Raw genomic sequence first — 16,443 nt, forward strand, 5'->3', positions numbered from 1 at the left:
CAACTGCGTCAGCCCTCCTTCCCTTTGTGTGGCTCTGCGTGAGCCTGATTCTGCCTTCCTCAGCCTCTGCGCTGGCCTCTCTCTGGCCCAGACTGATGATGCAGTCCCTCTGCATCACCCCTTCCTCTGTCGCTTTCTGCAAGGATCATCTCTATCACTCAGGACAGTTGAATTTGCTGCAATTGCTCTACTTAGTTGATGCTTTCAATTTTCTTGTGATCTGTAACCACGCTTTGATACCATATTGAATTTTCTAAGTCTATCTGTTAGAAAATTAATCTGTATTCTGCTGGTTTATTTCTTCTACTCTAAATTCGAACAAGTTATTTAATACTTTTAAATACCGAAATAAACACAATACAGTCACAACATCTATAGATCAACGACTGAAAGAAAACAAGCACACAAGTGACACCGTTATTTTTGGACAAATGTCCTTGGAAAAATCCAATGCGGGAAAACCTGTGCAGCTATTCTGAGGGTTATATTATTATGCAGTCTTTCTGAGTACAACTGGATGCCTAACCGGCTCACTCGACAGAGAAAAATATACGACAGCAATACCTCTATATTCGGAAACAGGTATTCAGAAAATCTATCCCACGAAACCCTCTCCGGCACAACTGAAGCTCAGTGCTGGCCCTTCTGGCCTTTGTGTCAGCCTCCTGCTGACCTGCGTCAGCCCCAGGACCCTATGCATCAGCCCTCTGAGGCACTGCACAGCCTCTATGACCCTTTGCGTCACTCCCTCTGCCGACTGCGTGCATGACGCAATTTCTCTGGGCTTCGCGCTGCCTCTGTTGGGCTCTGCGTAGCCTAGACTCGTTGATGCTCTCGTTGTCTCAGCTTCTGTGCTGGTCTCCCAGTATTGTCCCTGCCTCTCTGCCTCGTACTCACTGCCCCTCATTGTTGATCACTGATTCAACTTTGCTTAGCAACCTCGCTCTAACAAAATGAATGACTGATCACTCTGGTGTGTTCTCCAACTGACCCTCAAACCTCCCCTTATACTTTTCTTGTTGGTCCTTCAACGGCCGAGATTAAATCTCTAATCAACGGCTAAGAATAGATTTGGCTTGACCCATGACTTTTGGAACCTTCTAACCTAGTTTTATATTAATACCCATTAATATTTATATTTTCCTAAGTTTAGACTTAGGAGCCCATTAAAAATATTAACTATTTTAATATCTCCCAAACCAGGTATAATCTGTCCAAACCATTTCTTGGTCTTGGAGATCTCATGTGCTTTAGCCTCTCCACCAATTTTCATGTCTAGAGCACTTCTAATGCTACCCCAAATCAACACTATAACTGTATCAAAAAGATTTGAAGTAAGCGTGTGGTTTAATTGTGATATTTTAAGGGGTTTATCTTTCAATCTTTGCCTAGTAAAGTGAACATTTCATTTTTGGGATTAAGGGCTTTGATAAATTGCAATATAAGCGTCTCTGATCCTCGAGTCTAGCTTCATCTCATCATTTTGTGCATTTGCATATTAAGTTAGTTTTGCATAACTAAAATTTACTTCCAAGCATAAGCTTGGTCGATAGAGAGATAGCTACCCATCCATCTTTGCTTGAGAAGCCTGCTTTTAATAGTACTTAAAACAGTGACCTTGCCGTCGCCAGAGCCATAGCTTTCTGCAACATTGGAGGCACTGAGTATGTTAGATTTTTAGGAGAGGTATCGTTAATCACACCTTAGTGTGCTTCACCTTATCTTCTCTCTGCCAATTACTATGAAATCAGGCTCAATACAGAAATGATCGAAGGGTTAAAACTTAGATAGGCATTTAACTAAAATTAACCAAGATTCCTGCATCTCACATTAGTTTTAAGATCTGCATTTCATATAAGATAGTTATTCATCCATGCAACGGGTGCTAATCAATTAGTTGGTCTTAATTTCCCTAGCAAGATTGTTGACTCCATAAGGCATTGGTATCAATCGTTTAAATTTAATCAAATCCTATAAGTCTTTCTAAATCTTAATCAAGTACTTGGTCGCTTCACTGTGTCTCCCGAACTGGTTGGTTCCCAACTAGTTCTTCTTCATTCCATTTTTGTAGGGTCTGGCCCCCTTAGCCTGCTATAGTGAGACAGCTTAAACAAAGAGGTCGGGGATCAGGGTGACCGCCCCCGATCTGAGCCATTGTCACTGTGACTAGACATTTTGTGCGACAACAACACTCAAGGACAACTGTTGCATAACTCAGAATAGACAGAAGATTTACGCAAATTGACACTGGGTAGAGAGGAGCTTCGAGGTGTGGGACAATTTATTTGTGCTTGCAACAATACAAGGAATCCTCCCTCAAGAAGAAGGGCACAAAGAAGTTTAAGCCACAAGAAGAAATACACCACACCTTCCATCCATCCTGCCTGAAGAAAGCGATGTGACAACATATTACTACTTCATCTGAGTTGCCTCTCTTGGATGAAGAGGGGCATCTAGTACTAATTCCTAAATAGATATTGGAGGTCCAGGAGAGGAAATTGAGAAGCAACGTTATCAACAAATATCATGTACGTTGGAAGGATTTACCCGCAAAGGATGCAACTAGGAAGGGATAATAAATTTTACAGCATCTAGGATATAAATTACTTGAGGACAAGCATTTTTTTGCGGGGAGGACTGTAATGTCCCCATCATTTTGAGCATCAAGTGTACTTTTGCAAATTTTGGTAGTTTTGTAATTCTAGTAAAAGGCTAGCAAAAAGGTAATTTTGGTATTTTGTATACTGGTAAAAGGGTGGCAAACATGTCAACTCAATAACAAAATAAAAAAGAAATTTCTAGAAGTTGCTCAATGAAGAATTATAAAACGAGAGAGGAGCTCATTTGTGCATCATCCTAACTCATCATTTCTTATTGTTGCTGAAGTGGTGCTCAAGTGAGTTTAGACCAAGGGTTTCAAGGGAAATCGTCACCCTAGTTTAGGTGGATTTCATTGCTACCCTAGCTAATCTCCCAATTTCGGTGGAATTCCTTGCCACCCTAGTTGGACATCTATTTGCTAGATTAATTGTTAATTTCCCTTCAAGGGTTCTAGATCTAAGTCTTTGATTGTAGGACAGGATCACTGGCAAAGGGGCTGAGTTACTTTTCTGAAGAGGGCCAAATTGACAGTGAGGTCGAGTTTACCCACAAAGGCCGAAATTATCCTTGTGAAAAGGCCAAATTGCTAATTATCTAGGAGGGGCCGATTTCTTTGATTTAAAGAGGCAGAGTTTAGTATTTCTAGTGGGCCAAATTCTTCTTTTTTCCCAAGGCTGAGTTTTGTTGCAGAAGGCAAATAATTGGGCCGAGTTGCTTGTGTGGGGAGGTCGATTTTCCTTTTCTCAGTGGGCCAAGTTAGTAAAATGTCAAGGAGGACAAGTTCTTGTGTTAGGTGGGCCGAATTTTCTCATTACTTGGAGGCTAAGTTCTAAAGTGGGTTCTCATTACATGGGTCAATTTGTTGAGGGTCGAATTTCTACAGAGGGGTCTGTTAGTTTTTGGTAGCATTGTAAGTGATCTAGCTTTAAATATTGGTGGAGAGGCTAAGGCACATGAGTTCTAAAGAACCCAGAAAACGTTTGGTGAAATTCCACCCGAATTGTATTTTATTAAAATAATTAATATTTTTAATGGGCTTCCTAAGTCTAAACTTAGAGAAATTAAAATATTAATGGATATTAATCAAAATATGAGTGAAAATGATCTAGAAGGCAGAGCAAGTCATGTTTTAATCTTAGCCATTGATTAGAGACTTAATCTCGGCTATTGAAAACTCAACGGGAAAAGTATAAAATGGAGGCTTAAGGTTCATTTGGAAACACACACGGAAAGAACGAATTGATCAAGAATTTGATTCCTAGGGTAGGGTTTGCTAAGGATTTCGAATTAAGTGATCATTCTGCAGCAGAGGGGCAGTGAGAATCCGGGAGAAGGACTTTCGAGAGAATACAGACAGAGAGGCGGAGAGAGCTAGCAGAGTAGAAAAGTTTCCTGTCACGCAGAAGAGGAACTGCCACGTACAGCTGAAACTATCCGGAACTATCGGAACAGCCGGGAAAGCTGACGTAGAGGGAAGAAGTCGAAACTGTCGGGAACAGCCGGAACTGTCGGGAACTACCGGAACAGTTGGGAAAACTGACACAGAGGGCAGAAGTCGGAACTGTCGGAAATAGCGGGAACTACCTGAACAGCCGAGAACGAAGACGCAGAGGGCAAAAGAGGTGACGCATAAATAGTTGGGGTTAGACAGTCTTGTGCCGGATCAGCCAGAATTTTTCCGAGTGATGTGAGTTAAAACTCACTGAGATTTTCCACCAGTATTTTCTCTGTAAGGGATTACTAGCTGAGCATCCTAGATTTGTATTCAGATATTTCTCCTACTAATAATAAACCTTCAAAATTGTTGCACTGATTTTCTCGCATTGGGTTTTTCCGGGGACTATTATGTCCAAAAAAAAGTGTGTCCTATGTATCTTGTTCTTTTCTCTATTTTCTGTTTCATGAAATCAAATATTTAATTAGTGTAGGTAGCAGAAGTAATTTGCTTCAGTATTCAGAAGAATAACTCAGTTAATGTATGTTAAAAAATCAAGTAGGTGAAGTAGATTCAGATTTGCTGCAGCAGGGGTTCCTCGAGTGTAGGAATTTTCACGTGGTATCAGAACATTGATTTTGAAATAGAAACAGCAGATCCAGTGTTGAGCAGTGAGGCCGAAAGCTGCAATTGGCATCAATTCGAATCCCCTTGAAGGGATTGCGCAATCCTTGCCGGGAATCAGATCCGAGGAAATCTCTCTCTGAGTGAGACGACAGAGAGGTATGATTTCTAGTTCATGAGTTTGCAGAGGCAGAGGGCGTGACACAGAGCCTCTGCCCAGTGTTTGAACAGCGCAGTTTCTGCCGGGGCAGAAATCCGCTGGAAAAGAATGAAGACACGCAGAAGGGGAATTTTCTCCTCAGAGAACTTTCAACCAGAAAGTTCGAATTTCTTACTTCCTGAGTGGTTGAGTAGAGCTAAGTAGTGACTAGAGGAGTCAGTTCGACAGTTGGGTGAGATGGAATCACATGGGCTCAAAGATAAGGACAGGTTGGAAGGTGCTTCCAACTATGTCATATGAAAGACTAGAATCTTAGTTGTTCTAGAGGAATATGATCTCCAGGCCTATGTCAATAGTGTTCTAGTTGTTCCTGCTGACAACGATCAAAAGAAGAAGTATAAGGCCGAGCAAGGGAAGCCAAAGAGGCTCATTCTCGATGGAGTTCGAGATCATGTGGTCTCACACTTACAAGGCAAGGATACAACCCAAGAGATGTGGGAAGCCTTGTCTTCTCTGTATGAAGGATCTTTCGAACAGCAGAAGATGTATCTGGAGCAGAAGTTGCAGCCAACTTTGATGCAAAAGGGAGAAGGGGTGAACCTCTATCTTCAGCGTCTTCAGGACACTAAAGACCAGCTTGCTGCAGTGGGGTCCACTCCCCAACCAAGCGCGATGGTGAGGATAGCCCTGAATAGAGTCTCAGATGAATGGCAAGTTTTCATCCAAAGCATATTGGGCAGAGAAAACTACCTTCATGGGAGGAGATGTGGGCGGCTCTTCAATAGGACTTAAGGAGGGACCTAGTGAAGCTCAACCTCAATGGCAGAAGTGGGAGTGGCACAAAGACGAAGGAGGAGGAGGAGAACGCAACTCTAGCATCAAAGGGACAACAGAAGCCGAAGCGAGAGAAGGACATTTCGAAAGTAAAATGTTTCAATTGTGGCGAGTTGGGCCACTATGCATCCCAATGTCCCTTGAAGAAAAAGGAAAAGGATGAGAAACATGATCCTAAGGCTTTTTCAGCAAAGATAAACTAGGATGAGTTTGCCATAAGTGCCCACGCATCTCTAGGTAGGAGATGGGGCGATATTGAGTTGTTGTCGGGAGGACTACATGTGGGTAGGATCCTTGAGGAGTCCACCTCTTGGATCAATTCCTTGCTACGGGAGCCCAAGATTCAGCAGTAGCGAGATGGACTTAGTGTCATATGATGCAGTGGAGTGTTTGGAGGACAAATGCAGTAGCTGGGGCCTAGACACTGATCAACGCAAAGCAAGGTTGGCAGCAGTGTAGTTGGCACAGTGTAGGAGTCAGCAGCAGTGCAGAAGATTTAGAGGGTCAGAATCAGCAGCAGTCAGATTCCAACATTCATTGTATTATGTTGAACACAGTTAAGTTCAACTAATTTTGGATGTTTTTTAGTTGCTTCTCTCAGCAACTGAGTTGCAGTACGAATGCAGTGTTAGCAGTGGCAATGCTAACAGCATAACAAATGCAGCATTTGAGAGGGAGTTGTAGTACAGATGCAGTAGTGGCAATGGCAGTGTCATGGGTAGCAGTACAGGCAATAGCAGAACAGTGTTGGTGGCAACAACAGTGCAGAAAGGGAGATGCTTCAGAAGCAGAGCAGCATGCAGTTGGGCATTGTTGCTAGAGCACTTTCCTCGCTAAGAGGGAGTGTTAGTTTTTGGTAGCATCGGAAGTGATCTAGCCTTGAAAATTGGTGGAGAGGCTAAGGCACATGAGTTCTAAAGAACCCAAAAACCGTTTGGTGAAATTCCACCTGGATTGTATTTTATTAAAATAATTAATATTTTTAATGGGTTTCCTAAGTCTAAACTTAGGGAAATTAAAATTTTAATGGGTATTAATCAATATGTGGGTGAGAAAGATCTAGAAGGCAGATCAAGTCATGTTTTACTCTTAGCCATTGATTAGAGACTTAATCTCGGTCGTTGAAGACTCAACAAGAAAAGTATAAAATGGAGGCTTGGGGTTCATTTGGAAACACACACGGAGAGAACAAATTGATCAAGAATTCGATTCCTAGGGCAGGGTTTGCTAAGGATTTCGAATTAAGTGATCATTTTGCAGCAGAGGGGCAGTGAGAATCCAGGAGAAGGACTTTCCGGAGAATACAGACAGAGAAGCGGAGAGAACCAGTAGAGCAAAAAAGTTGTCTGTCACGTAGAAGCCGGAACTGCCAGGAACAACCGGAACTGCTGGAAACTGCCAGAACAGTCGGAAAATTTGATGCAAAGGGCAGACGCTGGCACTGTTGAGAACAACCGAAATTGTCGGGAACTGCAGGAACAGCCAGCAAATCTGATGCAGAGGGCAAAAGCCAGAACTGTCAGGAACAGCCAGAACTGCCAGGAACTGTTGGAACAGTCGGGAACGCTGACGTAGAGGGTAGAAGAGGTGATACAGAAATAATCGGGCTTAGCCAGTCTTGTGCCAGATCAGCCAGAATTCTGCCAAGTGAAGTGAGGTAAAACTCACTCAGATTTTCTGCCAGTATTTTCTCTGTAAATGATTGCTAGCTGAGCATCCTAGATTGGTATTCAGATATTTCTCCTGCATAGTAATAAACCCTCAAAAGTGCTGCACTGATTTTCCCGCATTGGGTTTTTCCGGGGACTATTGTGGCCAAAAATATGTGTGTCCTATGTATCTTGTTCTTTGCTCTATTTTATGTTTCATGAGATCAAATATTTTATTAGTGTAGGTTGCAGAAGTAATTTGCTTCAGTATTTAGAAGAATAACTTCGTTAATGTATGTTAAAAAATCAAGTAGGTGAAGTAGATTTAGATTGGCTGCATCAGGGGTTCCTTGAGTGTAAGAATTTTCACAAGGCTGAGTACATTTCCAGAATTTTGAGAATGGGGCTAAGCATAATTTGAGGAGGGTCGAGTTGTTATTTTTGTGAAGGTTGTGCTCTTTTAGGAGGGCTGAGTTGGTATTGCCATATGCAGAAAATATCTTTCCAAGTTCCACACTCCAGCATTTGTGTAAAAGAATGATTCCAGCTAATGAAATGATGGAGACATTTTTGGGAAAATTTAACTAAGTTTATTTACTTCTTGTTACAAATATCCCAATTTGTTCTCAATATGTTTGACAAAATTACTGAAGTATTTGCAGATAGTGTTCTTCCAAGTGTGTCACAGATATTGCATGCCATCTTTTTGTTAAAAGTCTTCTATGGAGAAAGTTTAAATTTTTGAACAAAAATTGTACATTTTATTTCTGGTACATTACATGTGATGTGATGATTCAAAATGAAAGTAACTCCCTCTATTTATATTAGGGTAACCAAGTCACTTTTCTTTAATTTACAAGTAAAAGCCCTAAAAAGTTTGCTTGAGCATTCAACTAGCATAAAGGTCACAAGTCAACCTTAAGATAGCTTTAAAACATAATAAATACATCAAATTCTCCCACATGTGTGGGAATAAAAGCTCTCCATGGTGACGTCATCCTCTCAAAATGGACAATCTCCATCAAGCAAGTGATAAAGAGGCTCATGAGTGCTCCTGACTCCAAGAAATCATCAAAGTGCCTGGGTATATTCCCAAATAACTCATATTCCACCATGATGTGATCTCTAAGAAGGCTTAAGTCTCCCTTCTAGGGCAGATGGGGTGGCATGACATGCTCTAAGGAAAGCATTGGCACTAGGCATGTTGTACTAGCACTCCCAAGTCATCTTAGTGATAACCATCCTTATCTAGGCTCTAGAACAAGGCAACGTGTCAAGACCAAGCTGGGGGCATCTTGGGTACATCATCAAACAAGAAAATTCCTTGGCTTCCTAGTATAGTATTTCGACATCTAGAGGTGTAGCAAGGGGCATACAATCATGTGGAGTTTGATCAAAACCCATAGTCCATCTCATGAGGGCAATGTTGGGGCTACAAAGTCATGGCTGGTCTCCACAATGGGCAAAATGTCCTCAAAAACCTGTTGAATAAGTGTCAAGTCCTTCAAAAGATCTTTTTTGCATGAGTAATGAACAACCTGAAACACACCCTCAAGATCAAGTGAGATCAACATCATTAAGGACAAAAACCATTAAAGTATTTTTGTGAGCCATATTCAATGTAAGGGGCACAAGAATAGTTCACACAAACCTGACTTTTTAGTATGGACCATCTATGGCCTCGACATATAGTTGAATGAGCCTCATTTTAAAAGTAAAATTTGCACATAATATGTCCAATAAATACATTTTCACAGTTATTCTAGAATGTGAAGAGCTTAATATCAATTCTTGAACACAAATAATTAAGCCTGTAAATTCTAATAGCCGACAATATTCTACTAGTCACTGCTTTGTTCTTTGCCTGGAAATTAATATGTATCATTGACGATGAGGTTAGTTTTGTTCGTTCATTCTCTTAGGATCTGGTACAAAGAGCTATGTGCACAGCATCAGGGTAACGGTTCTCGGCTTATTAGAGATATGCTTTCACTTATTCTGATTTTATTTCGATTGAATTCTGTTGTATTGTTCCTTGTATATATCTCTGCTCTATGTAATATTCTCTGTTTAATATATGAAATATTCTTTAGAAGGAAAACAAAAGATTGTAAGTTCTTAGAGTAAATAATATCCCGTTACTTTAGATCAGAAAAGGTAGGTCAAATAAACATTGTAATTATTTTAACTAGGGAGTGCATTTGAATATTTAAACTGTTATCTATAAAGCCTCAGAATGCTGAAGGACATTCCTAGAAAATATTATATAAAATTGTGACCTATGTATCAAGAAACATTCGAAAATGTGTTTTTTTTTCTCGAGAATGGATTGAGCGCATCACAATGTCTGGTAAGATAGGAATAGGAATCTCTTATAGACAAAATTAAATCATAAAAAGAGAACCAAAGACTATCGTAAGCACTTATTATGTGACATCCACTGTCTGCTAACTACGTAAACATGAAGAATATGTACCTTGTAGAAACTTCAGTATTGAAGCTGTTATAAAGATACTTAGGACCTCTTTAAAGACAGATCCTGAGAATAGTTCAGTTGGTGAGCCTGTACCATGCCATGCTATGATTATCATTGCCTGAAAATCCGAGAAAAGATAACAATTTCAGTTTTAGCTAAATTGATGTGAAAATTGTGTAGTATAACATCCTGTACTGTCGTCACATAGAAATTTAAGAACCCCATTTTTACCTGTAGAGCCAATATAAAAAAGGTCCACATCCTATCAAAACTTCTAAAAAGATGCCAGTATGATCGAATTTCAACAAAATTTGTCTTCGCCATCCATTTGTTTCGGTGTCCCCCGCTCTGTCCAGTTTTCTGCAAAAATTAAAATAAAATAATCATAGACCACTCACAAAAAATGTAAAGGTATGTGGCAGAATACGTCTAAGATAAAGTCATATCAAATTCATGTTTCCAGCATGCATACATATACATGCAGGCTAGTTTTTGTAGAATAATCACAGCAGCATGATTCACATATGTAAACCAGCCCCAACACAGGGGTAGCAAGCATGTGATAAACTAAAAAATGTGACAAAAATATACAGCACTTGAAAAACTGGCGAGGTTTATATAAAGTAATTATGTGTCCCGCCTCTTTAAATTAAACAAAATATAGAAAAGATCATAACTATTAATAGTTGATAACAATTAATAGTAAGCTTTGAAATTTGAATATTGAATCGAGCAGTCAACAGTGAGCTACAACATCGGAACACTGAGATTGATTATCTATATTAAGTTTGTATGATAAATGTTGAACATTGAACTATAGTCGGTGAAATAGAATCGACCTCCAAACAATCAGCTTTAAGAATTCATCTCTAACAGTTATACACTTGTCACTGAGAATAAAATATCATCAATATCTTAACTAAAACTGTTTTAACATTGAAATATGAGCTGTGAATAGGCTTTGTTGAGCATTTAATCCTCTCCTCACTAAAGCCTTGGACCATATCAAAGTTCAGATCAACAGCACTCTTGCAGATAAGGTGCCCACCACCTCACACTCCAAGCACTTAATAGGTCTAGGGCAAGCCTGTGAATTTATTATTCGTAACAGATTTTATCTGTCCCCAGCTCAGGCTACTACACTTGTCATTCACATGCAGGTTATACTGACATGATTGATTATTTCTGATATCACATCAAGGGGGGCATATATGGTTTAAAGTTATATGATATCATCTCAAGGAAGATGTTAAGGGGCATTTCAATGTGAGGTTCTTCATCTTTCTTTATTTTTCTCAAATTAATCTGATGACTGGCAATTACTAGTACAAATCTGCTAGTATAATATTCGAAGAATGGAAACTTTGTTCCAATAAGAAGGTAAAATGGTCGAGGCAAAATCCTCCCTTTGTCTCGCTGTAATCCTTGTGTTTATTGAAGGATACTTGCTGTTGTAGTTTCCCGTATATGGCTGTTGGAGACAAGAGTCAGAAAGCTATCAGACGGTCAAGTGTTGTGCCATTCAGGATGGAGTCAGGTGAGTTGTTACGAGTTCAAGATGTATTGTGGTTACCAGAGCTCAGGTTGTAATATCCCTTTCGGAAATTTTGTGCTATTTTTCTGATAATTTTTTTTATAAAATTTTATGCTGACATTTTCGCCAAAAACCCACGAAATTACTCTAAAATGCACCAGTAAATAGGAACCCAGAAATTATATAAGCACAGCAAATACATTGACAATTTGCAGAAGTAAACCCAGAAACTCAAATAACATCAGAAAATGCAGCACAAGGAATGACTCAACTTCATTTATTATAATATAGCATGCAGAGTACAACTGGAAATATCTGAGACAAAATAGGAAAGATGATAGTTGAGTGGACCTCCAAATATTTTTCTGCTACGTTGATCCTGACCTCTCAAAACTCCACAACGACTACACTCTCCCTCCAACAACAACTGCCATTGAATCAACTGAAGACGATGAAGCACCAATCGAGGACCTGAATGATCCTCACTCCAATATCCCTGAATGCTATGAAACTCCTAGATGAAGTCTCCTCAATGAGAGTTGGGTTTTCATCCAACACTCAACAACATACCCAAGGGTTTCCGTCTTGTTGCTAGAGAAGTTGGGAACTAGGTTCTCCAAACCTCATCAATAGAAAATATCAACAATCCAAGATGTTCCCCAATGGCCTCCTCCTCCTCTTTTATAAATATGATGAACCCCTCTAGAACCTCCTATTTTATTATTATTTTAATTATTGAGCACATTTCCCTCTTTTTATTTCAATTAAAATATATTTTTTAATGTGGGAAAATGGTAAATTGGCCACTCCACCTCCTCGGGTCAATACAAGTCACTTTTAATCATCCCATCTTGTAGATCTTCTCGTTTTGGTTCCAACGAGCTATTACACTAAGGGGTTCCGCCAAGTATTCCTCTTGGAATGCGACCTTAAGCGTAATCAATTGAGTTAGGCCCAATAATAACCATGTTTCTCAAAAGTTGTCGAAATGCAATGGAACGAAAGGCAAGTAGTGCAATTGATGGAATATGCCAAGCGAATGCCATCGGATCCCGTAGAAAATCCTCAAAACCCCATGAAACATCTCCAAAAGCCCCTAGGTTCACTAATGAAGCAAACCTGCACCTGTGACCGGTCTACCTCCAACCCTGAAAGTCCATCCATAAGGAACACCATAAAAAGGAACATCACACAGGAAGTGTGTTTTGTCTGTCTCAGTGATCGAGGCGAAAGCGTTTGAGGTGATATCCCGGGATGGGAAAGCAATGCTCGGGCCCATAGGCTTTAACCTGGAACTATCATTGGAGTTATGGAGCATGGTCTATATTGGTTGACCGGCAAAACTATAGATCAAGGGAAGAAGCAAGTTCCCGAGACTCTTAGGGAGTCAAGTTCAAGCAAGAGTTTGCAGGTTCAGGGGGGAATCCGCAACCCAAGAAGAGTGCATGGTCAGTGGGGAGTAAGGAGAATTTTGCAGGCAAGAAAGAAACGTTGAATGCCTGAATAGGGAAGAAGAAGTGTGAGGCTTGTGGTGGCAGGGACACTACTCAGGATAGTGTTGTTCATTCTACAAGGTATGATGCAGTGGTGGACACCAGAGATTGGGCTAGTGTTGCTGACGAGTTACTTTCGAGTAGTGGAAGTACCTCCCTCACTAAGAGGGAGTGTTGAAATGCGTAGCTTTTGAGGTACTCCCACAACCCCTAGGGTGCTGGGTTTGTGAGGAGTTGACCCACAAAAAAGTGGATTTGTGGGCAATGTACCCAAGTGGTGGCCTTTGTATCCAAAGCTGTGGGCTAAAGATCCAAAAGAAATAATTGTTTAATCTAATTATTGATGAGGAGGTGTATAAATGATGTTGGAGCCCCTAAGACAATGATTAGAGAAGATATAAATAGGAGAGGCCTAAGTGGAGGTCCAATCATCAAGCATAGCATCAAATATCAAGTGATATCTACCCAAGAAGAGTGTGAGTTACCTCAATGAGTTGCGGGCTTTAAGGAAGGACGAAGTTGGAGCATGTATGGTCAAGGTCGAATTTTCCCAGGCATAGGACATCTATCTCTGTGATTTGCGTGCCCTTAAGAAGGTCTGTTGTGCAAGGTTCTGAGGTCGTTGCTTTGTGTTTTGTGCCCTAGTTAGGGTTTATTCTATGGATGTACATCCATCCAAAGATTTGTCTTATGTGGTCTAGTATTTTGTGCATGAAGGAGAGGGTCGAGACCCTAAGAAGATGATGTTTTGCTATGATTTGTCTCTGTGATAGGAATGCAAACCTTAGGAGTATTGTGGAGGAGTTTCAATGGGTAAAAGCGGTCAAAACTTGCCTCAGATTGCAGTAGGAAGAGTGGAAAATTGGGACACAGAGTAGGGTTTTCATAAGATGAAGGAAGACGAGTTGATATGTTGGAGTTTGGGTGTTGAAGTGATGTGTTAAGGTTTGTCCTACTATGGTGTGTTAGGATAGTGTTTTGGTAGCCTATGAACAACCACTTTGATGGAACAAAGGGACTGTGTGAAGGCTGACTTTCGTGCCCTAAGTACGATAACCCTTGGAGAAGCTAGGGGACTATTAGAAGGCAAACTGTTGAAGACCCTAAGTGCAGTGATTTTGGAGCAATTGAGTTGTTGTTAGACGGCAGACTTATTGGGCCTATGATGAGAGTCTTTGGAGCAGCTTAGATCACTAAAAGAAGGCAGAGTGTTGGAACTGATCATGCAAGAGAATCTGAAGATGCAAACTTCCTTGTAAGCAGCTAGGGCAGAGGTATTAGAGTAGTATATTCTCTAGAAGTATAGGTGGCAAAGGACCTGTCAAGTGTTCAAAACAAGTGAACTGAAAGGGTTGGTGTAAGCATTTCTTCAGCAAGTAAGTCAAGTTATTCTTGTTTTTGGGCAAGATTGATTATTATGTGTTGTTGACATCAAGCCCTAGTTTTCTTGTATCAGGGATAATTATAAGGGCCATGATCCCTAGTACGGGAGCCCTATGTTTGTTGTAATAAAGTTGTAATACAAACAAGTTTTGGGTTTGTGATCTATTGTGTACTTCATTGATTCATTGTTGTACATTTTCTGCTATGCAAAGTGCTTGGTGTTGTGGCATTTTAGTGTGTTTGTGATCTTGTTTTAAACATAGACATGATTCTAAATTGCCAAGGCAAAATCAACAACTTGGGCCCAGGTCGTTGAACTTGCAACTATGGAGCGCTACAAGGATATCATCCCTACAACAGTCGAAAGGGCCATCTCTGATGTAGAGGAATAAGTCAGACAGTCCAAGCACTTCATTCCCAATAGACATGTTGAACAAGACACTAGGGGTTAGATTCTTGAGGTGGGGAACTCCACCAGAGAAAGGACAACATTCTATATGAAATCCATAAATCTCTAATGGCACATCAAGGAACTCATGGGAAGAGTCTTAACTAACATAGCTGATACTCAACAAGAATTGGTCATATGCATGGCAGAATTGATGGATAATGTTGAAAAGCTCAATAAAAAGGTCTCAGTCCTTGTCAAGAACCTGACAAATCTTGATTTCTTATCATCTGAATGACAATGAACCTCAGCCACAGGTATAGGTGGACTCTCCAGCAGCAGGAAGTCCAAGCAAGCCAGACTCTTGAAAAAGCATCTCTTTGATGTTAATGTTATAAGCATGTTTATTAGTCTAGAGGTTAATTTCTTTGCTAGTAGCAGTTTCATTTTGATTGTTTATCGAATAACACACAAAATCAACAATTTTAAAACTTTGAACCTATGCTACTAGTTTGGTTTCTCAAGCGGCAAACCAATAACAGAGAATTACTATGTATCAATCTTTTTGAAGGTAATATAAGTGATCTACCTTCGCAAAAAAATAGCCTTCTTATTAAAGGCAACCATGTTTTATATCACTTCTAAGTTATTATATGTTAGTTGAACTGCATATAAAAAGACAATCTACATGTTCATATATGGCAAAGACCATGCACACTTAAGTAAGCTGCTCCACTCTTAAAAATGGTCAACCTAATGAAATGTGCAGGAGGACAGAAATACATAGATCATGTGGCAGTCATTTCCACGTCATCATAACACTTCACTCTCCTTATTTAAGATGCTTTTCTCCGTAATAACAACTATTTTAATCACAACTATAATAAATCCCGTGGACTTTTGAAAAATATTACATATTAACAATTTTCTTGTGTGTTCACCATGTTACACATACACTATGTTGTTTATTAATTTTATAATAAACGTCTTTTGGTTGTTAAAATTTGGTGACACAGTAAGTCAGAATTCCAATTAATTCAAAACCTTGATGAATTTCTTGGAGATGTAAATCAATATAAAAATTGACAAAATTTTTGAGATATTGTTTTCCTATACATGAAATTTATATTACGGTGGGTATTTGATAATACGTAAATTTTTTATTAAATTCTAATCAAATATGTGATAAAAAATAGTCATCTTACTATAAAATTAACTTAACCCAGGTGTACTACATTAACTTGATTTTTAAACTCAAATATTACTTGATACTTTATAAAAAAAATACAAAAAACTGAAAAATGCAATGAAAAAATTGAAAAGCATTTGTATTATAAATCTCATCTAATTCACGCGTGCACACATAAACAATCTCCAATTACATCATCGTGAGCTTTAATTATATCCTTATAGATGTTGATTGTAAACTTGCATTGGGACTGCTCTGTATGGATCTGAAGTTATAAAAATTATGAAGAGAGTTATAAGAGTTGACAATATGAAGATCGTTGTACAAAGTTGCCAATTATAAAAATTATGAAGAGAGTTATAATAGTTGACAATATGATATGAAGATCGTTGTACAAAGTTGACAAAATATGACGGCACTGCATGGATTGCGATGATGTAAAGCACCAAGCAAGTTGCTAATATGAAAGGCGATACACGGTAGTATGAAAGGTGTCATACGAGTTGCTGATTATTTTCACTTTATTCACTATGAGTACGAAAGAGGATAGAAATGTTGCATTGGTGGATCCAAGATCATCTAGCTGGACCATCTGAGTTTTCTTTGCATTAGAAAATGACAGGAAACGAGAATGAACATCAAATGGCAATGAATTGGGGTCTTTCTGTCACATGGTA

At 39.5% G+C, this 16,443-nt stretch overlaps 1 protein-coding gene across 3 annotated transcripts in view; it reads right to left on the minus strand.

Annotated features, from left to right (window-relative positions):
* Nucleotides 1-16,443, minus strand: part of LOC149169165 (callose synthase 3-like) — a 425,897-nt gene that overhangs the window by 273,911 nt on the left and 135,543 nt on the right. For all 3 annotated transcript variants that reach the window (XM_089428591.1, XM_089428590.1, XM_089428589.1), the window contains exons 13-14: nt 10,011-10,139; nt 9,780-9,897 (exon numbers count right to left, since the gene is read on the minus strand). In XM_089428591.1, coding sequence (XP_089284717.1) covers nt 9,780-9,897; nt 10,011-10,139 — 247 coding nt within the window. The remainder of the gene's footprint in view (nt 1-9,779; nt 9,898-10,010; nt 10,140-16,443) is intronic.

Source organism: Pinus tabuliformis, chromosome 4_2 (assembly GCF_031772625.1).
Source record: "Pinus tabuliformis cultivar Carrire ecotype Pingquan chromosome 4_2, CPIR1, whole genome shotgun sequence".
In the NCBI taxonomy this organism is placed as follows: domain Eukaryota; kingdom Viridiplantae; phylum Streptophyta; class Pinopsida; order Pinales; family Pinaceae; genus Pinus; species Pinus tabuliformis.